At 47.3% G+C, this 22,267-nt stretch overlaps 1 protein-coding gene across 5 annotated transcripts in view; it reads left to right on the top strand.

Moving 5' to 3' along the window:
- Positions 1-22,267, top strand: part of SACS (sacsin molecular chaperone) — a 164,752-nt gene that overhangs the window by 80,569 nt on the left and 61,916 nt on the right. For 4 of the 5 annotated variants that reach the window (XM_006138876.5, XM_006138875.4, XM_089775516.1 and 1 more), the window contains 2 exons: positions 10,966-11,116; positions 15,537-15,624. In XM_006138876.5, the coding sequence (XP_006138938.3) occupies positions 10,966-11,116; positions 15,537-15,624 (239 nt within the window). Of the gene's footprint in view, positions 1-10,234; positions 10,362-10,965; positions 11,117-15,536; positions 15,625-22,267 lie in introns of those variants that run through there. The other variant, XM_075919273.2, reaches the window with a different exon arrangement.

Genomic DNA, 22,267 nt, shown 5'->3' with positions numbered 1-22,267 from the left:
CCTGTCCCTTTGGTGCCTTCCCCTCTCTTCCTCCTCTCCCCTCCCCCTCCGCATGAGCCCCTTCCTCTCCCAGCCCTCCCCCTTCCCCTACCTTCTGCCTTCCACTTTGCGGGGCTGAAGTCTGCGCTCCGTCCCCGGACTCCAAATCCGCAACTCAGCCGCGCGGTGCAACGCAGCGCCCAGCACTTTTAAAATCCTGGGCCATGACGTTACGTCATGCCCAGGTGTCTCTCCACCCACCGGTTTGAGCATGCCGTGCAGGGTAGCAGCAGCTGGCAAGGGGGAGCTCAGTGAAGGTTGCGCATGGCAGGGACGGGCCAGGGATGGGGCTGGGGGAGAGACGCTCTGGGGCCGGGGTGGGAGGACATGCAGAAGGGCCGGAGCCCGCTCCAGCTCCAAATATTGGTGGAGCATGGGCACCACGAACCCATACAACTCACCGCCCATGCCTCTCCTGGCTAGCTGGCTCTCTCTCTCTCTCTTTCAGAGGGGGCGGGGGAGTGCCAGCTCCTCGCAGAACCTCTAGTTTTGCTTTGCGGAACCCCAGGGTTCCCTGGAGCACCAATTGGGAAACACTGATTTAGAAAAATATATTTGGAAATAAAGAAGATAAAAATATTTATGCTGCTTCATTTACTGTACCTGCTACAGCCTGAATTCAAATTCTGTTTTCCTGGGAAGACTGGGTAACATGGCTACCAGCTAAAGCAGGGGTGGGCAATACAATGGTGTCAGTTCACCAGGGTCAGCCCCCTGGTGGGCCACTACTGCTGTATTTACCTGCACCTCCACAGGTACAGGTGATCACAGCTCCCATTGGCCAGGAATGGCGGTCCTCAGTCAACGGGAGCTGCTATCCCTGTACCTGCAGTGGTACAGGTAAATATGTTGGTGTGGGAGCTCGCTAAGGGCTAACTCTGGCAAATCGGATTCGGCCTACAGGCTAGTATTTGCCCATCCCTGAGCTAAAGAGAAGCTTCCCTATGAATTCAGCATCTAAACAAGGCCTTTGAGATCACAGTTGTTAATTTAATATTCACTTGGAATATGAAATGTTATTTGAAATGTTCTTGCTGTCTGTGGGTAGAATTCACCCAATGGTGGTAGGCCCATGCATGCACCTTTGTCCCTCTGCTCTGTGGAACCCCCTTGGTGTATCTGCAATGCGAGTCAGGGAAATGGATGTAGATGATCTGTAAAGCAGCCTCTGCACATTCTATCTACTTGAGCAGTGAACTCTGCATTGACACAGATCATGCCCCTACAGAATAGGGCTGCCAACCCTCCAGAATTGTCCTGGAGTCTCCAGGAATTAAAGATTAGTTTTTAATTAAAGATTATGTAATGTAATGAAACCTCTGGGAATATATCCAACCAAAATTGACAACCCTAATCCTCAACCTTCTAAACTCACATAAAACCACACCTCTCCGGCCCGGATCAGCATCCCGAGGGTAGGAGTTAACTCTCCATATGACCTTAAGATAGGTTGAGATATACAAGTGGCCATATGTAGATAATTTTAAAAAGTCAGTTAATTATCTACAAGCTAAGAGGTGCTTTCTCCACCCTATATCTTAGAAATAGTGTTTGTGTGGGGGGCCTTTTTTTCTTGATTGCAGCAGTGTGGTGAAGCTCTCTACTTTCTCCTACCTCTGGTTACTATTATACATAGAATCTCTGATGGAAGGAAGGAAAGAAAATTGATATCCGGATTTAAACCTTTGTGAACACGGAAAGAAAAGAAAAGAAGAAAGCAATTATGATCATTGACTTTTAAGACTTAAAAAATGTATGTCAGATGTCACTGGGTTGAACAGCTGTTCCGAATTCTGCAGTTTAGCTGTGGAGCAGGAATTATTTATGCAAGTGCTGGCTGATTACGCAGCAAAAAGAACATCTGAAATATTACAGACATCTTGGGCCACAGAATAAGCACATATTTTTATTCAGTGTCAGATGATATTGATTTTAGTCCCCTTTCCCTAGTTCACTGGCTTGAAGCCACTACAGTGAAAAGAGGCCAACTTTATTTTTCACAGAGGATTTAATTTCCCGTGGATAAGGTATTTTTACATGATGTGACCTAGCTGCAGTGTCTTCAAGGTTTCCTTCAGCTTGAGGAGTAGGTTTCATATGAAAAATGACTTTTCCTGGCAAAAAATAGAGCACATTCTTCACTTTTGCACACAGCGTAAATGTCTCAGTCTGTATTGCTTGAGAGCAGATAATACCTTGCATCAAATATCATGTTGTCAATAATTTTTAATTCTGTACCTCAACCTGAAGTAGATAATGGCCAATAATAAATTATTTAATTAGGGACTTTGTACTACTGAGATGAAAAACCAGTAAGACCAATCATATAATGAATGCCATTCTTTCTGCTTCTTGCAGGTTGTATGTAGTTTATGTTTTATGAATATTTATGTTAAAAAGAGCATCTTTAAGTCTATTTTTGCATCTTTCAGATTCCACTAGAGTTTCTCTTTTTTGTTTACTCTACTAGTATGCAATTTTGCTGCAAAAAATTAAAAAACAACAGTGAATGTTAAAGATTTTGACAGTATTTTGCCAGAATTTCTACTTCGATAACATATGGATTTATAGGGTGACAACTGAAACAATATCTATATGTTTATAATTATAATTATGTACCAGCTTTTCAAATCTATGTGCCTAAAGTTGGGCATCTAATGCCCCAATCATGCAGTGCTCGGGACAGATAGACTCTCTCTACATCCACACACATTGGGACTTGGCATGGGCATGGGGTTTTTCTATTGTAGAGCTCTTTGAAGGATCAGGACCTATATCTGTATTTAAATGTCTAAATCAGCACGTAGGCAACTAAAAGTTTTAGATGTGCTCAGTGGAACGAAGGGATGGTCTCACAGTTAAGACACTGAAGTGGGAATCAGGCAGGTCCATGGACAGGGGAAGGCAAATGGAACAATTCTCCAGGGGCTTGTAGATTCAAGGGTGCTGAGAGCTCCTGGCTATTGCTACTGTGGCAGCGGTGGCGGTGGCTGGAGCCCCAGCCCCCTTTGAATTGCTGCAGGAGCACCACTCTGCACATCTCCTTGGGGAGGATCATGTTGTGGTCTGGGGTAGTGCTAAGGGCTGACTTCCCTCAGCCCTACCCCTTCTGCACAAGGTCCTATGGAGCCACCTCACTGCCTACACCTTACGTGGAGTCCCGCGGTGGCTGTCGGTTCCGCTGGACTCAGGAAATGTGGGTTACATTTCTGGTTCTGTCATAGGCTTCTTTTGTGACGTTAGTCAGGTCTGATCTTATTGTGCCTTAGTTCTCAGTCTCCATTTTTATGTTCTATCCCTTTCTCAATCTTTTCCTATCTTGAATGTAATTGCTTTAGACCCCACTCTCTTTTACTCTGTATTTATACAGTGTCTACAACAATGACTTTGGGGCCTAGGAGGTTCTACTAGTAAATATTGTAGCAGGCTGGCTGGCAGCCTGACTCAGTCCTGTCTTGCGCTGGATTATGGCAACTACCCTTGCTGCAGCTCTGCAGAAGCTGGGACTGAGCCAGGCTGATTGCCCGTCAGCTCCGAAAATACTTTCCCTGCAGAGCCGCAGCGAGGGTAGCTCCTGGGACCTAATGTGACCTGGAACTGAGTACTTGCAGTACTAGCTTTTATCAATTAATCATGTAATTGACAAAAGTTTTGTCCACTACATTTTTAACGAATCACACGCTTCTTATCATCCCGAGTACGCAGGTAAATAAGTGAAACGGGATTTATAATTTTTTAAGCATTGGTTGTCATCTGCCATCAAGTAAATAGTTTGTTAAAATAGAAATACAAGTTGAAACTCTATTCTAACACTCTCTGATCTGGCAGCATCTGTGTTCTGTCATTATTTTAATTAGCGGGATGTGTCATGGGTGTGGCCAAGTTTCCCATGGTCCCAGAAAGTTTGTTTACGGCTACCAGTTCTGGCTCACAGTGTTCTGTGCTGTTATTTAGCTCTAATTTACCCTTAAATGTATTCTAAGAGCCCAGTAAGCCATGGAAGTGTGGGTAATGCTGCTAGATAATATTGGCCTCCCATGGTTCAGCAAAGTCTTTGGTTCTTCACCTGTTAGCTCCCAAGGGTGCCAGACTAGAGAGATTCAACCTGTAGTCATTGCTCCCTTATGTCAGTTATATATAATACACAGCAAAAAACATGTAATGGAAAGGAAAATTACTGCTGGTCATTGCCCTTAAATCTATTATTATTATTATTATTGGCAGTAGTAGTAGTAGTACTTCTAATATGTCCATAACTTTAGTATTTGGCCTGGATACATATAGTTAGAAGTACATCAACTCCACAGAGGAAAAGAACAAATCTTCTATTTTCATAATATATTTTATCTGTGCCACAATGACTTAGAGGTGGCTCAGCTTCTGGATATAATAGAAATATGATGAGTGCATGCAGACTAGGAATATTGATTAGAGATAAAATGGAGTAATTCATAATAAATTTTTCATCAAAAAGATTTAAATGTTTAACAAACCAGGAAAAAGCCACTCATCTTATTTGACTCAGACATTTTCACAATCCCATATTTTTGTCCCTTATCATTAAAAGTAAACATACCACAAATATAATCTTTATTATTTTCCTTTCTTTTTTTCCTTTAAGAAAATGAGTACTCTTCTTTGTTTGCTGTTACTGAAGCAGTTCAAGTAAGGCATACATTTAGGTCCAAATTCTGACTTGATGCCTCTTCTCTCTTACCTTAACTGTATTCAGTGTGGGGTCTACAGCGAATAAACAAGGGGAGAATTTAGGCCATAAAGTTACTTGATTTGGCATTGCATGATCAAAACTAATGGTATGATTACAACTTTTTCCAAGTCTTTCCCTAAAAAGAGTGTGCATGTGTCATCAGGAAGTAGTAGCTTTATTCTCAGGCTTCTTGAAACGAGATTAGTAAATATGGTAATATAATTTGCTTACCACCATGATGCGCCTGCTGGTAGCTCTGAGAATTAGCTCATCAGCAGGGCATCTCCCCCATCACTCTGCTCTGTCCTGTCCGCAGTCAGACTCTGGACCTGTGTCGCTCCTGGACCACAGTGTCCTTTTTAGGACTCTGCCCTCCAGCAGTGCCCACTACAGTTGTCTCTTGTCCCCCTTCCACAGGTTCATCATCACTCTGGTGTCTCTGCTGACATAGTGGCTGACTGTGGCCTCCAAGTCTATCCCCTCACTTTAGGGGCAAGCTGCAGTCCTGCCATACTACAAAACAGTGGTGGCTAAACATTGTGTAAGGAGAGACCCAGGCCCGCCAATTGCTCTGGGTCTCAACTCAGGGATCCTTTGGCAGCAGCCTTGTCCTGCCCTCCTGTACTCCCCTCCACAGCCTTTTGTTCCCTGAGCCACATCCCTGGTGACCCTAGCACTCTCCTGGCCCTACTGGCAAGGCTAGCAGCCTGGCAGGTCTCAAACAGGAGCCTCCCTCGCTATTCCCCCTGAGCCAGTCCAGTACTGCTCTAGCAAAGATGCCTCTCTTGGAACTGATCCTGCATCTTTCCTGGTCAGAGCCTAACTGACTCTTTCTGCTGGGCAGCTCCCTATATACAGGGCTGTCCTAGCAAGCTACACCCTGATTGGTTCTTTAAAAGTTTCCCCCTGATTGGCCAGAGCTCTGCACAGGCTCCCTCTAGCCTTCATTAACCCTTTCCAGCCAGTGTGGGGCAGTCACTCCACCACACATTCCAGTACTAAAAAACTACAGTTGGTAAATATGTCTATCATAAAGAAATGATATATTGCACTGTAAGTATGAGCTTGTGTTAATAAAAGCATTATAAAATTGACCACGCCTAACTAGCAATTGTGTCTTTTGCGCTATTATGTAAGAACATGAAAACCGCCTTACTCAGTCAGCCCAAAGGTCCATCTAGCTGAGTATCCTGTCTTCTGACAGTGGCCAATGCCAGGCATTCCAAAGAGAATCAACAGAACAAATAATCATCGAGTGACCTATTCCCTGTTGCTCATTCCCAGCTTCTGGCAAAAAGAAACTCTGCTTATTAAAAATAATGCATAAAAACAACTAGTTGATGACACCAGTAGTCTTACAAAGCAGTAGCATTGTTGCAGATTTTGTGTAAGACTTAAAATTGAGATTCTGACCCACTTGTGATCAGTACAGATCCTATGGCAATTTACATGAGTAGATTTCTTTGTTAACTAAAGTGTCCTGAACAAATTCCACCTCAGGAAATTACATTCCACATACTTACATTTCCTTGCAGTTTCAGTTAAGATACAGTATGCTTTCATTTCTTCCTTAAATTGTTTTTTAATTTTGGCCATGCTGTGCTGTTTTACCACAAAGGGGCCTATGTTTGATCAAGTGATGTCAGCTATATCAAAGGGTATGTCTACACTACAGAATTTTGTCGGAAAAAAGGCCGTTTTTCCGACAAAACCTGAGTTACGTCCACATTGCAATCACATTCTTCTGAAAGTAAATCAAAAGAACAGAGGGTTTTTTTCTGGCATTGGTAATCCTTTTTCTACAAGGTAAAAGGCATGTGTGGATGGGGAAGAGGGAGTTCTTTCAAAAAAAGAGGAAAGAGGAAAAAGCACAGGTGCCCTAGTGGCCACTCTGTCCATAGTAATCAAGCTTAAATGCGAGATAGCAACCATTCAGTGTGGATACTATCTTTCGAAAAAACAGATCACTTTTTCAATGCACTTTTATGTGTGGACGCTCTCTTTCGGAAGAAGTTTTTTTTGGAATATCTCTTCTGAAAAAAGGTTCTTCTGAAAGAAGCCTGCAGTCTAGACATAGCCAAAATGTAAAATAAAAGATGCCATAGAAACATGAAATACTATTACACACTTATGATTGTATGTTTCCGTGAACTACTATGTAGTAGACTGACGGCTTACCTTTTCTAGACTGATGGTTTACTCCTTCTCATTGTTGATTGATTTACAGACAATGGCCACAATCCTGAAAACATTTATGTATGTACATAACTTTAGTTACATGAGTGCTCTCAAGTGAAGCACATGCATGCTTTGAAGGATCAGAGCCAATGCATGTAGGTTTGCCAGGTGTCTGGTTTTGAACTGGACAGTCCGGTATTTGACCTTTCTGTCCAGGAAACAAATTGAGAAAATACCGGACATATAAATGTCCGGTATTTTCTAATTAAGTTTTATTATTATCATGCGTATCAGTACGTAGTTGCGTACTGCATGAGTGGGTCTACCAGCTAAGCAGTATGCTGCTACTCAGTAGAGAGGAGGAGGGCGAGGATGGGGTGGGATAGAATCCCCTGGGCTGGATTCGGTTGTGTGCCCTGCTGGGACCATGCGTGGGATGAGCAGCGCCCCTGGATCTGCGTGCACCTGGGTCAGCCCCGCTCCCTGCTGGTTGGTTTCCCCTGCTCTTCCCCCCTCCTCCGGCCAGCCCCGCTCCCCCCAACCTCCTCCCGGCCAGCTCTGCTTCCCCCAACCCTCTCCCGGCCAGCCCTGCTTCCCGCCGGCCGGTTCCCCCTCCAATCTCCCCCAGCCAGCCCCACTCCTCCTGACCCCCTCCCAGCTAGCCCTGCTCCCCGCCGGCCGGTCCCCCCCATCTCCTTTGGCCAGCCCTGCTCCCCCTGATTCCCTCCTGGCTAGCCTTGCTTCCTGCCAGCTGGTCCCCACCCCCGATCAGCCTTGCACCCACCGACCCCCCCCGGCCAGCCCCGCTCTCCTCCCAGCAGGTCCCTCCCCCCCATTCTGTGATCATGTGTGTCCGGTATTTTTTTGAAAAGCATCTGGTAAGCCTAAATGCATGCTAGCAGCAATTTCTTCCCTTGAAAATGGAAGATGTATACAGTCTTTTCCAGGGGCAAGGAGGGGCACTTTTCTGATATAATTTTTGCCAAAGTGATGAAGTAGATTTACAGTGTATGTTGCATCCTCTCTTCTTTGGGGAGAGAGAATTTTGTTTTGCTATATTCTTCCTTTGGTGACAGAGGATGAATTTGGTGTTTGCACTCAGGGACATCCCTAGGGAGGTGCAGGGTCTTCAGTAACTCCTCCCGCCCACAAGGGTGGGGCCCGTGGTAACCCCCCTCCCCAGACCCTGCCCCTGCTTTTCCCTCCCCTGCTCCACTCCACCCTTTCCCAAACCCCAGCCATTCCCCAACGCCCACCGCTGCTCCACCCCACCTCTTCCCACTGCTGTTGCATTCCCTCTCCTCCTCATTGCACCCCTTTCCCAAAGCTCTCTCCATTGAGACAAGGCCTGTGGAATTACTGGGGGACCTGGTGTGGGACAGCAGCAGAGGTTTGGCTCTCTTGCACTCATCATGGAGGTGGGAAGTGGAATGACTCAGCCTCAATTACCAGCCTACTCTCCTCCGTCTGCTCCATTCAACTCGCATTGCTTGTGGGGAGCAAGTGGACTGCAGCAGGGCATGTGAGATCTGGGAGGATTTTTGGGTGAAGGAGGCAGTTGTGAGCTGGGGCATCAGATTGGTGTGCAAGGGTTTGGGTTGTGACCTAAGGCAGGAGAGGGTTGTGACCTAGGGCAGCGGATTAGAGTGCAGGGTCTGGGAGGGGGTATGGGTTTAGGAGGGTACAGAGGATTTGAATGATGTGAGGTAAGGGGGTAGGAATGGGAGAGCAGAGGGCCGGGGGGGGGGGGTAAGGGGGGCTGAAATGCCAGAGGCAGGTTCTGGCTGGAAGACTTACCAGTGACACTCCAGCCTAGCATGTTTCTCAGGCAGGAGCTTGCCCCGCCCCCGCAAAAGGGCTTGAGGGGAGGGACGGAGTGGTGCATTGTGTGTTACCTGTTCTTGAAACAGGCAGTTCCCATTGTCCAGAAACCGGCCAAGGGGATTGTACGGGGAGTGGGAGCAGCCAGGAAGCACCACTGCCCCCCTCTCCCGTGCTCAGTTTGTGAAACTCCAACAGCCACTTTTCTGAGCAGCGTGCAAGGGTAGGGCAAGCAGGAGAGTCTGCCTGAAGCTCTCTGCTCTGTCCCCAGGATGCAGCCCGCAAAATGTATTTTGCCCAGGCCTGACTTAAGTGCTGTCTACACTGTGCTATGTTAGTGGGAGATGCTGTCCCACTGACATAGTTTCTGTCTGTTGTGGAGGTGGAGGTGGAGTATTTATGCTGACAGGAGAGCACTCTCCCTTGGCATACCATATTTTCACTGGCCACGATGCAGTGATGCTATATCAGTGCAGGGCATGGAATGACCGCCCCGACCCATCTTGTGGACAGGACGGCTCTGCTTGAGATGGGCCAAGAATATGAGGTAAAGAGACCTTGGCTGCCTCACCTCTCCCCTCCCCACTTTAAATACTGAGTTTATCTTGGTCAGAAGTGATAATCAAATATGCTTCTACAGATACAGATGAAGACTGAACAGTCCTGGCTCATGGGGCCCAGGACAGCTGTGGTTCTGCACTTTAAATGTAATAAGGGCCGGCTGGGCTCTTACTACATGTAAAGTGCAGAGCCACAGTTGGAGCAACCCCCTTATTGACTAATAGAGTAGTCAATGGAAATTCCATTGACTACTTCATTAGTTAATTAACTGATACTTATCATTCCTAGTGTGTCACAAGGGGGCGTACGGGATTTTGCTGTGTATGTCACAATCTGGGGGGATGAGGGAAGATTTTGCTTGTGTCATAATCGGGGAGGAAGGGGGAGCGCAGAGGATTTTGCTGTGTATGTCACAATCTGGGAGGGGGAGGGAGGATTTTGCTATGTGTGTCACAATCAGGGAGGGGGCAGTGGTTTTTGCTGTGTGTGTCACAATTTGTGGGGATGTGGGAGGATTTTTGTGTGTGTTGTGCAGGGAATTGCTGGTGATTTTCAAAATCCCTGGGAATGGGGGAAGTCGCTGCTGCCAGTGTTGCAGTTTGTGGGGATGGAGGAGAATTTTGTGGTGTGTGTCATGGTCTGGGGATGGGGGTGTGTGGCTCTATGGGGATGAAGAGGATTTTGCTCTGTGTGGGGAAGGGGAGGGGAGTCAATGAGGCTGAGGAGTGGGGGGGAAGGGGAGGATCTTGCTGTGTTGTGTGTGTGTGTGTCACTCTCAAAAAGGGGAGTCGTTTGTCTCAGGAGAGCGCAGTTCCCTGTGCCCGGCAGCCCGGCTTCCCTTCTCAGGGGGAGGTGGATGGGGTGCAGCCGCTTCCCCTGCAGAGCGGTGTTGGCCCGTCCCCGCTGGGGGCCGCCCGTGCTCAGTCCCACCCCCTGGCGCCGCGTGCGGGGGCAGGGCCCGGCGGGTGCCGCCGCTAACGGTTCTTTGTATCCGGGCCGCTGGGCGCGAGCGTGGCGGGTTCGAGCTGTCACTGAGCCGCGGCCGCGGGGGGATGTGAGTGCGGGCGGGGCGCCGGGCCCGCGGGCCGGGCTGGGAGCGGGAGACGGGGCGGCGGTTCCTCCGGCGGGCCCCTCCGGCCGGGTTCCGCTTCGGCGACTCGTCCGGCCGGAGCACGGCGGCTGATGTTGCCCTCCAGGCGCATCCCCACGGGGGCGCAGGGCGCGCGGAGGATCCCGAGTCTCCGCCATCCCCATCGCCTCTCCCGTGCCGCCAAGGCCAGGCCCTGTCAGAGCTTCCTCCTCCTCCTCCCGAGAAGCGGCTCCTTGCCTGCAAGGGCTCCGGCCTGGCGGTGCCTCCCCGCGGCTCAGCTCTTGTGGGGCAAGCCCAGGCTGATGCTGCCTCGGTGGAGGATGGAAGGTGACCAGATAGCGAGTGTGAAAAGTCAGGACACTTGTTTGGGAGGGGGAGGGGGATAGTTGCTTGACTAAGACAAAGCCCTTAATATCGGATCAGTCCTGATAACTGCAGCGTGTCTGGTTACCCTAGAGGGGATGGGCCCTCTCCCTCATTCCCCCATCTGAACACAGGTTAGCTGGTGACAGCTTGAGCTCCCTCCTGTCACCTACCACCCTGAGCTCCTCTTCTTTGTGTTTTGCAGGTTGGCCAGGGTAACCGTGCTCCATGATTGTCTGGGTTGCAAGACATTCGAGGTGCCTCCTTCTGCTGCTGTCCGGGATGTAAAGATATTAATTAATTCAGAAACAGGGTTTCCTGTTGCTGAGCAGCAGTTGTGGCACCTTGGGAGAGAGGTGAGTGTTTGTCCCTGCAGTGTGACCAGCTGCCCTTTATAGGTTGCCTGGGAAGTAGCCTTGCTTTCCTTGATGCAGACAATGCAAAATTGAAACATTTAAAGCAATAAGCACAAATATGTGCATGCATGAAGTAGCCTATTGCAAGGAAAGCATGGAGGTAGCTGCTTGACTATTATTTATATTAGAGTAGCATGCTTGCTGGGTGCTGTTCAAACATAAGGAATGCTATGATCTGTGCTTTGAAGAGTTTCGAGTGTAAAATGTGCCAATCCTGCAAACACGCATATGTGAGTAGTCTTATTGATTTCATTGAATCTGCTAATGTATATATGTGAACTTAAGCACACGTGTTGTTTTTGCAGGATAAATACCTTTGACTATTTGTGTAAGACCATCACCACACTTACTCTTTCAATAATGCCAATGTGTTTGATTTTATAATGCTCAGTCATTATGTTTTTAATGACATTTACATACTGTATTTTAATAGTCTTTTCAGTACTCCAAGTGTCCTGGTTGAGATGTATTTCATATGTAAAATTTGTATAATTATTTCTCAGTGGAAAAAAAGTAATCATTTACTATTCAGATTTGAAGCGAGCTACAAATCTACACAGTCTTTTATTTTCTTGCATGGTTACAGGTTTACTTGATTTTACTTTCCTCAATAATCAATTTCCATTTACTTTCCCTAATCATCAACTTCCACAGGAAAGAAGTGTTAGCATCTCATCCTCTGAAATGAAACAGGAAGCCAAGAGTATAAGCAACCCTTTTTTAATTGGCTTTACTATAGTGAATTGTATCTTTTGGTTGGAAACACTTAGTCACTAAAGAGTCTCAAATAGTCTTATATTTTTGGTTTTGTATCTAAGAATATAAATTGAGATTTTCTTCCTCTAATGGCATTTATAAAAGTTCTTTTCAACCTTTTCAACTCTAGTTGATTAGGGCCAGATTCTCCTACTCTTACATACACTGAGAAGGTAGAATGGTCTGTTTTTAAAACTTTTCCCCACTTTAAAAATAGAGTGGAGTGTTATTTATTTATAAATGAGAGATCAAGTCAGTTAAAATAATCTTGAATGTCATTTGTCATGGTGACAGGACTAGTTGCATCTCTGAGTGCATCCCCTCTTTCTGGCCTCTCTCAGTGCATCCCCTCTTGGGTTTCATTTGTGCTTCTGTCTCCTTGTAGTACAAACATACAGTAGGGATGTAAAAGAGTAGTTGAATAGTGAACAACCCGATAAGTCTAGACTTATCAGGTAGTCAAGTCAACTACTCGCATTGCCCACCCTTTCTGCCTCTATATCAGAGGCAGCAAGTGTGGGGGAAGTAGGAGTTGGTGCTGGGGGGAGCCAGTTTAAAAGCTGTCCCACACTGTGCCTCTGCTTTTTAAATGTAGTAAGAGCCCCCTGGCTCTTACTGTATTTAAAAAGCAGAGCCGCCACAGGAGTAGCAAGCGCCCTCCACTTATCAACTAATCGAGTCTATTAGATTAAATGATTAATCGAAATTTAGCATTCCTATCATGCAATTCTTCCACCATTAGACAGGAACCCAAATTGTGTATCATCTGTATTCCCACAATAGTTCTGTCTGGGTTTGAGTACCTCTTCTTCTCTTCAGGAACTTATGACCAACAGTAAATACAGTGGCTCCAAACAGCATTTTTAAAACAAAGTATTGTTTAAGGTAGGGATGTAAGAGATTAACTGGTTAACCAATAAGCTGATACGTATTGGGTCCAGTTATCAGTTAAACTCTCACAAGGCTGGCAGCCCATGGCACTGATAGTGCTGTGTGCCCATGGTGTCAGCAGCTTACAGGGTCAGTGCCGCCAGCTGTCCATAGTGCTGGCAGCCTGCGGAGCCGGCAGCCCAGGAGGCTGGCAGCCACCAGGAGACCCATGGTGCCAGCAACCTGTGAGGCTGGCAACCCATGAGGCCAGCAACCCATATGGCTGGTGGTATTGGCAGCTCACAGGTCCAGGAACCCGCAGGGCTGGCAGCCTGCCGAGGCCATTTAATCATGTAACCTTTGGAATTGTAATAGGTTATAGGTCAGCATTCTTTATCCCTTTTTACATCCCTAGTTTAAACCTTACAGTAGGAATAAAGCATTACAGAAGAAAATAGATTATTAAAACAATTAAAGGTCTACAGATGTCTATCTTACTTACAGTCCTAGGTCTCTCACCACAAACTCTCAACCTTATCTACCCCCTTAAGGAAATGTGTTGTGTGGGAGGAGGTGAGGGTCCAGAAGAGGCAGTGGGGCAGGGGGAAGGCTGCTGGCTTCCAGCCCATATGAGCTTGCAGACTGGGAGTCAGCAGCCTGGCATTGCAGGGGGAAGCGGCAGTGGGGAAACTGGGGGGCAGGGCAGCCGGCTCCTAGCCCGTGAAGGCTTGCAGGCTGACAGTTGACAGCCCTTCCACTCCCTCATTGCTGCTTCCAGCCCCATGTGAGGCTGCCGATTCCCAGCTCGCATGGCCTGGGAACTGGGAGCCCAGCACAGGGTTGGAAGAAGCTGTATTGGAGCAGCCCCTCCCCATGGTGCGGGGGTCATTCCAGCCCGGCCATGGCAGGCGGGGGGCTGGAACGGCCCCCCACTCTCCCTATTTAATCAGTTATCCAGTTAAACTTAACATGCTCAGTCCCTGTCTCTGGCACCTGGGCTTGTCCCAAGGTCTGTCTTGACATAGACTCACCTCTTTCTCCCAAACATGTTTACAATTCAGTCTACCCTGTCTCTGGCAGCTGGGCCTGAGGGAAGGAGCGCTAGGCTCTCCTTTAGGTAGCTGTTGTGACATAAAGAGCAGCAACATAGAGTGACTGGCTTGAGCCACATGAGAAGTGGCTTTGTCCACTGCCCAGGCCCAGCTGCTAGAGAGAGTGGCTGAATGTGACAGGGATGGGGGTGTGGCATAGTGGGAGAAGGAGAAAGTCTTACCCTACCCCCCACAGATATCATGGATTGGGGAAAGTGCAGCAGTTCCTGGCTGGGTGCAGGGCAGGGAGAGGGTCACTGAGCAGAGGAGACACTTGGGACAATCACATGCCCTCCCTTTTAGATTGTGCCCTCCCAGCAATTCTTGGCCAATGAGAGCTGTAGAGTTGTCTCTTGGGGGTGGAGACAGCTTGTGGAGACCCCCTGTCCTTCTCCTCCCTCCGCACCTAGGTGCCACAGGAAGGGACATGCTGACTGCTTCTTGGCGAGTTGTATGGCGACATTATGCCATTGGATTTTTAGAGGATGATCTGATTTGGCTTCAGAAGCCTCTGGGAAATCAAGCCTGACTCTAGTTCGAAGTAAGGTGGCTAATGTAGTCATTCGAACTTGCAAATAAAGCCCGGGATTAAAATATCTGGGCTTTATTTGCATGTTAACAGGCGCCGCCATTTTTAAATGCCCAGTAGTTCAGACTCCCTGCCCACGGCTACACGCGGCACGGGCTAGGTAGTTCAAACTAAAGCCCCTAATTTGGACTACCTAGCCCGTGTATGCAACCACACTTAAGTTGCAGCCCTCAGAATGTGCTCTGTGTATCATTGTGGCTTCTGGGGCTTCCCAAGTTGAGTAGCCCTGTTTTAGAGGGAACACTAATCATGACTATATCTGTGGAATGATGGGGTAGAGCTGAGGTCCCCAATGCTGTACTTGCGAGCACCATGGTGCCCACTGGGTCATTTATGTGCACCCAAGGAATGACCTGGGCTGGTCCTGCCCCCAGGCGCGTGGCACATGCGCGGTGCCGGGCACGCGCCACATGCGCGGTGCTGGCCCCGGGCGTGTGGTGCACGAGTGGCCCCTACCCCGGGTGCGCACGGCACATGCGCGGTGCCAACCCTGGGCACGTGGCACACGGGCATCCCTGGCCCTGGGTGCACGGTGCATGCGTGGCCCTGCTCCCGGGTTCCCAGCAGCCCCAAAAAGTTGGGGACCACTGGGGTAGACCATCAGGCAAAAAGCATCATATAAGATTTATATTCTTTGCATTTTTAGAGTTAAACCTGTTGTACATTACTAATATAAATGGAAAGAATCAAAACAGGAAATATTTGTGGGGCTAGGTGAAAAAAAAAGCATTTGCAGTCTAATTCTGCCCCTACATAAACAGGCATACCTCTCATTGGTGTCAAGTGAAATTGCATTCATGTAACTGAGAGCTAAATTTTGCCCTCTATGTAAGTGAAAAAAATTCACTCTCTTGTAATGCATAATTGAATATATCAGAATGATGTATTTAAAGATGTATTGAAGCTGTGTATTGACACATTTAAACTTGATCTCTAAATTTTAATTTCTAATAATTACTTAACATTAATTATCAACATGACTGAAGAAAAGCCAATGCAAAGTAGCGATATTGGAGAATGTACATCAAAATCTTCCATTTTTTTTCTGTTTCAGTTGTCGGATTATACTAAATTTGGGGACTGTCTGAATTCTGAAAATCATATTTTCTTAAACCTTCGGTCAAAAGGTCTGAAAGGAGGAGGTAAGATAAACAATTATTTACTTGTATGTTGGGACATTGTGAAATGTTTTGATTAATTCTCTGGTCCAGTTCTGAGTATTGCTTTTCTTAAAATTAGTAGTGGTGCTTTCTCTTTACTTGCACGTCACAGAAGTATGCTCTTACTCTTTCTCACCATTGGGATTATACCTAAGGAGAAACTATAATTTGGTAGAGCAGCCCATTTTGAATAAAGGAGAGGGGAAATAAAATCAGTCCTTTTTCTTTTGTGTTTCTGTATTTGTAAACATATTTGTTGAAATTATATGGCCACTGCTTTGCAGGATCAGTATAATCCCATTTGCTCAAGAGTTAAGAGCTGCATTGTTTCCAGGAAAATGACATGAAGACTTGCAGATTAAAAAATAATTATTCTAATTATTCTAAAATAATTGTCTAACGGGATAATGCACAGTACATATAGCATAGCACAATATACATCTGGAATGTGAAGTATAAAATGTAACTGATGGTTAGTGGTAGAAAGCCTGGTAATCCTTTTGTTTTTCTCTTTTTTGATTTTTTGTTTTAGTTACAACTTCCTTTGTCAGAATTTCAGGTATAACAAAATCAGTGTCTCGAGTTCATTTGATGTACTAAATTATTTGGTATTACTTCAGTATAATATTGACTTCATTGCTAAGTTCCTGTTGCTAATAATACTGTTTTAAAGTATCTTAGTTATGATGTAGGAATGCGTAGAGATGAAATGTTTTTATTCCACGACAAAATACAATTGCTCTTAATATTAAAGAAAACAGAAATACGTTATCCAAACTAATTTTTTTTAAAACAGAAGAAAACTGATTTTTTTACCCACACATTTCAATCAGTGTTATATATACAGGCAGTCCCCGACTTACGCGGATCCGACTTATGTTGGATCCGAACTTACGAACGGGGATTTTCTCGGTCTCCCTGGTCTGCTGGGGGGGTCCAGCAAAACTGCTGGACCCCCCCCAGCAGACCAGGGGGACAGGAGCAAAGCCGCCCAGGCAGCGGGGCCCCCGCCGCCGGGGCGGCTTTGCTCCTGTCCCCCTGGTCTGCTGGGGGGGTCCAGCGGCTTTGCTCCCGGGCAACCCCCCCCCCCAGCAGACTAGGGAGACAGGAGCAAAGCCGCACGGGCAGCGGGGTCCTTCCGCCTGTGTGGCTTTGCTCGGGTCTCCCTGGTCTGATGGGGGGGAGGGGGCGCAGCTAGTGCGCCCCCCCAACAGACCAGGCTTTTGTTGCGGGACGCCTCGGGTAGAGCAGCTGGGGTGCTGCTGGGTTGGTCCTGTGGGAACCTACCGGGCAGCGCCCCAGCTGTTCTGTCCCAGGCTCCAGATTCAGCAGCTGTTGAAACTGATCAGGCTGATTCCAGGAAGCTGGGGGCAGAGCAACTCTGCCTCCTTCTTCCTGTAGTCAGCCCCTGGTCAGTTTCAGTGGCAGCATCTGAATCTGGAGCCAGTTCCGACTTACATACAAATTCAACTTAAGAACAAACCTATAGTCCCTATTTTGTACGTAACCCGGGGACTGCCTGTAATAGCATTTTTGGGTGAAGTAAGGCACAGAGATTACAGTAGTTGTGTTGGCTAATGATCTGGTAATTGATAAACACCAGGTATCCATGTAGATTCTGTTAAAAATACATTCTCATTCACTTTCCTGTAAACCAAGACAATCAGAGGTAGACAGCAACGCTTTTGTGTGCTATGCTTTCCTCTTATAGACAGTCTAAAGACCAGTTTCAGCCATGAATAATGGTGAGGTGGGGAGGAGAGTGTCTCGTTTTAGAGAAACCATCAACCCACATGCATGGCATTGTAGCAGGTGTGGGGATTTACCTTCATTTTCCAAGATTTGTTTTTCCTTTTATTTTTCTCCTGTACTAGCTGTATTTCAGTTGTCTCAATCACTACTTCCATTCCTGTGACAGGAAAATGAGGAGAGGAGGGTATGGGACTCATGAAGAGGTTCTGGGGTCTTTTAAGTGTGGAAGTGAATGACCTCTGAGGGTTTCTTGATGAAGGATGTGATTTGTTATTGAAATGGAGATGCCTATATGATGATGTGGGGTTTATTGGTGTTTCCATCCCTGTGGCAGAAGGATGAGAATTGGCTTAATGTCATTAAGTGTGTGGTACCTGGGGATAGTCCAGGGGTGGGCAAGATACCTCTTGAGGTCTGGATCCGGCCCGCCAAGCCACTGGTTCCAGCCCACAGACACTCTGTCAGGTCCCTCAGACATGCAGCAGCACTCATTTAAGCACAGGACTGCTCTATGCGCCTCTCTGCTCTAAAGAGATGGGGAGGCTTCATGTGATCTCTCCGCTTCCAGCCCAATCCTCAGCTCAATTGGCTGGAAACAAACCGGCCTATAGAAACTGACCCCAGCCAAACTCTCAGCTCTTATTGGCTGGAAACAAACAGCATGAGCCTTTCCCCCCTCCTGGAGCTGAGAACCACATGGAGGGAGTAGCTTGAAGTTTTAAGCGATCTGGGGCTGCACCAGGCAGGGAGCCCAGTCTGCTTTGGGGGTGCTGAGGGCTGCTGGCCAGGAGACGCTTAGGTAACTGACCCCCATCCAGAGCCTGCCTCTGGCACCCCTGTCCCTCCCGAACCCCAGGTCCCTTCCCCAGATTGCCATCCAAACTCTTTGCACCTGCCTGCCCCATGTCACAACTTTCTCCCAGACCCTATACCCCCTCCTACATCACTTCTCCAGGCCAGAATCTTCTCCTGCTCCCAGACTCCCTCCTGGACCCTGCATTCAAATCCCGTGCCCCAGGTCACAACCCCCTCTTTACAGAAACTCCCTATCAGACCTCACACTGTCTCCTGCACTCTAGTCCCTTACTCTGTGTGCCCTCTGTACCATCCTAGACCCTGCACCTTCTCCACAGAAAAGTGCAGCCCTTGACCACCTTCCAAAATCTTGGAGCGGCCCCCCACCAAAAATTATTGTCCACCCCTGGGATAGTCTGGATTAAGAAATTGCCTGTTGGTTTTGGAGGAGTTTTTTTTCCTTTTCCTTACTTGTTTTGGCCCAGTGCGTCTGTTTGATGTGTGTATATGAGGTCATCCAGAGAGTTTTTGAGAGTGTGTGTAGTTCCTAATGCTTTTAACATGCTAATGAGACTCTTCTCTCTCTTTTCTCTCAATTTTTTCCTCTCTTGCTAGTACGGTTGATTGTCTGGCCTAGTGTTTTAGGGAGATAGGGCATAGATGAGAGCTAGTGGTCAGAAATTTAATCCAGATAAAACTGATGCTGAGTGAAATAGCCAGAATGTATGATAAAAAAGTTCTCTGTCCTTGACTGAAGATGTGTGCAATCTGGTTATAGTGTTGTAGCGTTGGATCTTCAGCTACTGTTTGATGATCATATAGCAGCAGTGTCCAAAAATATTTTTTATTATCTGTATGTTGCCATAAGATTGCATCTCTTTTTAGGATGTCAGCCTTGCTACTAGGGATGGTAAATTGGTTACCTGGATTCCCTGGGTGTGTCACGGGTAGGAGTGCTGCAGCTCAGTGTGCTATGGGCAGGGGTGCTCCAGCCTGGCTGGAGCAGCTCCCAATCATGGCAGGCACAGCCCCGGCATGGCATAGGCAGGGGTGCTCCAGCCTGACCGTTGTGAGGCGGGACACTCCAATCTAGCCATGGCAGCTCTCCTGCCTGCCCCTTTGAATCAGTTATCTGGTTAAATTTAAGGTTTAATCGGTTAAATGATTAAACAGGATTTACACCCCTAATCAGAACTCTGTGTCCTCATGTCTGATATTCTTCTAAAAATGATAGTTATACATACTTTCAATGAATTTTGTAGTAATTTATCAGTTTTCTTTTTCTTTTTTAGTTGTAATAGTTAATTCATCTTTTTTAGATAGATTTCTGGTTTTCACTGCTCCCCCTGCCCTTACACCTATGTGTGGGTACTAGGCTCTGCCCGAATTCTGTGTTTCCTGCATGTAATCTTTCTTGGTTATTAATGACATGGGCAGTGGATGACGCCATGACTTGGGGAGACAAGCCCTCTATCCCCGTCCACCAGAGCTCATGTTTCCCCCATACTGTGGCCTGCTGACCCCTTCCCAGTCTTCCCTCTCCTACCCCAGCAATGTGGCTGCTGGCACTTGCCCCCTTCCTATCCCAGGCTAGCACCTCCAACCTCTTCCAGCTCTGAAGAGCCAGTAGGCAGTACAGCCCCAGCCCCGGAGTTGAGGGAGTCAGCAGGTGGCATGGCCACAGTTTTCCCTGGCCACAGAGCTCCAGGGAGCCAGTGGACAACATGGCTTTTGCCTCATAGAATCATAGGGCTGGAAGAGACCTCAGGAGGTCATCAAATCCAACTCCCTGTCCAAAGCAGGAACAGTCCTACTAAATCATCCCAGCCAGGGCTTTGTCAAGCTGGGACTTAAAAACCTCTAGGGATGGAGATTCTACCACTTCCATAGGTAACCCATTCCAGTACTTCACCACCCTCATAGTGAAATAGTTTTTCTAATATCCAACCTAGATTTCCCCCTTGCAACCTGAGACCATTGCTCCTCGTTCTGCCGTTCATCGCTACTGAGAACAGCCTCTCTCCATCCTCTTTGGGACCTCTCTTTAAGTAGTTAAAGGCTGCTATCAGATCCCCTCTCACTCTTCTCTTCTGCAGACTTAACAAGCTCAAATCCCTCACCCTCTCCTTGTAGGTCTGGGTGTCTGGCTGGTGAGTCTTGCCCACATGCTCAGGGTTTAGCTGATCGCCATATTTGGGGTCGGGAAGGAATTTTCCTCAGGGTAGATTGGCAGAGGCCCTGGAGGTTTTTCGCCTTCCTCTGTAGCATGGGGTACAGATCACAGCTGGAGGATTCTCTGCATCTTGGGGTCTTCAAAGTATTTGAAGGCTTCAATATCTGAGATATAGGTGAGAGGATTATTCTAGGAGGGGTGGATGAGATTCTGTGGCCTGCACTGTGCCGGGGGTCAGACTAGATGATCATAATGGTCCCTTCTGACCTTAAAGTCTATGAGGTCATGTACTCCAGCCCCCTAATAATTTTGATTGCCCTGTGTTGGACCCTCTCCAATGTGTCCACATACTTTCTGTAATGGGAGGCCCAGAATTGGATGCAATACTTCAGATGTGGCCTCATCAGTGCTGAATAAAAAGGTGTAATCACTTCTCTAAAACTGCTGGCAATGTCATTAGCCTTCTTGGCTACAAGGGCACATTGTTGACTGATATCCACAGTAATCCCCAGATCCTTTTATGCTGAACTCCTGCTTTTTTAGTTGGTCCCAGGCCTATAACAGTGCTTGGGATTCTTCTGCCTCAAGTTCAGGACTTTGCACTTGTCCATGTTGAACCTCATCAGATTTCTTTTGGCCCAGTCCTCCAATATATCTAGGTCACTCTGGACCGTATTCCTACCCTCCAAAGCATGTACTTCTTCCCCAGCTTAGTGTCATCTGCTAATTTGCTGAGGATGCAATCCATCCCTTCATCCAGGTCATTAATAAAGACGTTGAACAAAACTGGCGCTAGAACTGACCTTTGGGGCAGTCCTCTAGATATTGATCTCCAAGCAGACATTAAGCCGTTGATCACTACCCATTTAGCCTAACAATCTAGTCAGCTTTCTATCCACCTTACAGTCCATTTATCCATTCCATATTTCCTTAACTTGCTGGCAAGAATACTGTGGGAGACCATATCAAAAGCTTTGCTAAAGTCAAGGTTTATCACATCCATCGACTTCCCCATGTCCACGGAGCCAGTTACCTTGTTATAGAAGGCTATCCGGTTGATCAGGCATGACTTGCCCCTGGTGAATCCGTGTTGACTATTCCTGATCACTTTCCTTTCTTCCAAATTCTTCAAAATGAATTCTTTGAGGATCCCTCCATGATTTTTTGGGGGACTGAAGAGAGGATCACTGGACTGTAGTTCCATGGATTGTTGTTCTTCCCTTCTTTTAAGAGTGTGCCCCATCCCCAGAGCTCTGAGGAGCTGGCACATGGCATAGCCCTAGCCCTGTAGCTCCCGAGAGCTGGCAGGTGGCACAGTCCCAGCCTGGCCTGGCCCCAGAGCTCTGGAGAGCTGGCCAGCAGGCATGACACAGGGCAGGGCATGTGCGGGGCATGTGAGGCAGTGTCTTCTCCTGGTTAGGCTACCCATTGCCCTTGAGTGATGACCACCAATGTTACCTTTATTGTCTGGGAGAAGCTCACATTGTGGCAAGGTGCAATATTTGCCAAATCTTCCCCAGCCACTCCTGAGAAAGCAGGACACTTTGTGTCCAGAAGCATCTAATGGATCTTGCTAAGAGATCACACTCAGCTCCAGGCCAGTAAAACCTTCCCCCACCCACATTGACCTGATTCAGTGAGGAGAGCGCTTCCCACTACTGGTTCTGACTGTAGTGCCAGTGGAATCATCTGTAGAGATCCCATGGTACGTCCTACTCCGAATCTAAGAAAATGGATGCTCCTTACAGCAGCTCAGCCCAAGGGGACAGAGTATGTTCTAAGTTCTAGGAATGAGAAAAAGACTCATAAATAATGGAATCCATGGATTCTGGGCAACAAGCTATCAGTACCACCCTCTCTGGCACCTAACAAGATATGAGGCCCTCCTACACTAGGAAAAATCCC

Source organism: Pelodiscus sinensis, chromosome 1, assembly GCF_052426305.1.
Source record: "Pelodiscus sinensis isolate ZL-2025 chromosome 1, ASM5242630v1, whole genome shotgun sequence".
Taxonomy (NCBI): domain Eukaryota; kingdom Metazoa; phylum Chordata; order Testudines; family Trionychidae; genus Pelodiscus; species Pelodiscus sinensis.
The sequence above is the reverse complement of the archived record's forward strand: the minus strand, read 5'-3'. Positions and strand labels throughout refer to the sequence as shown.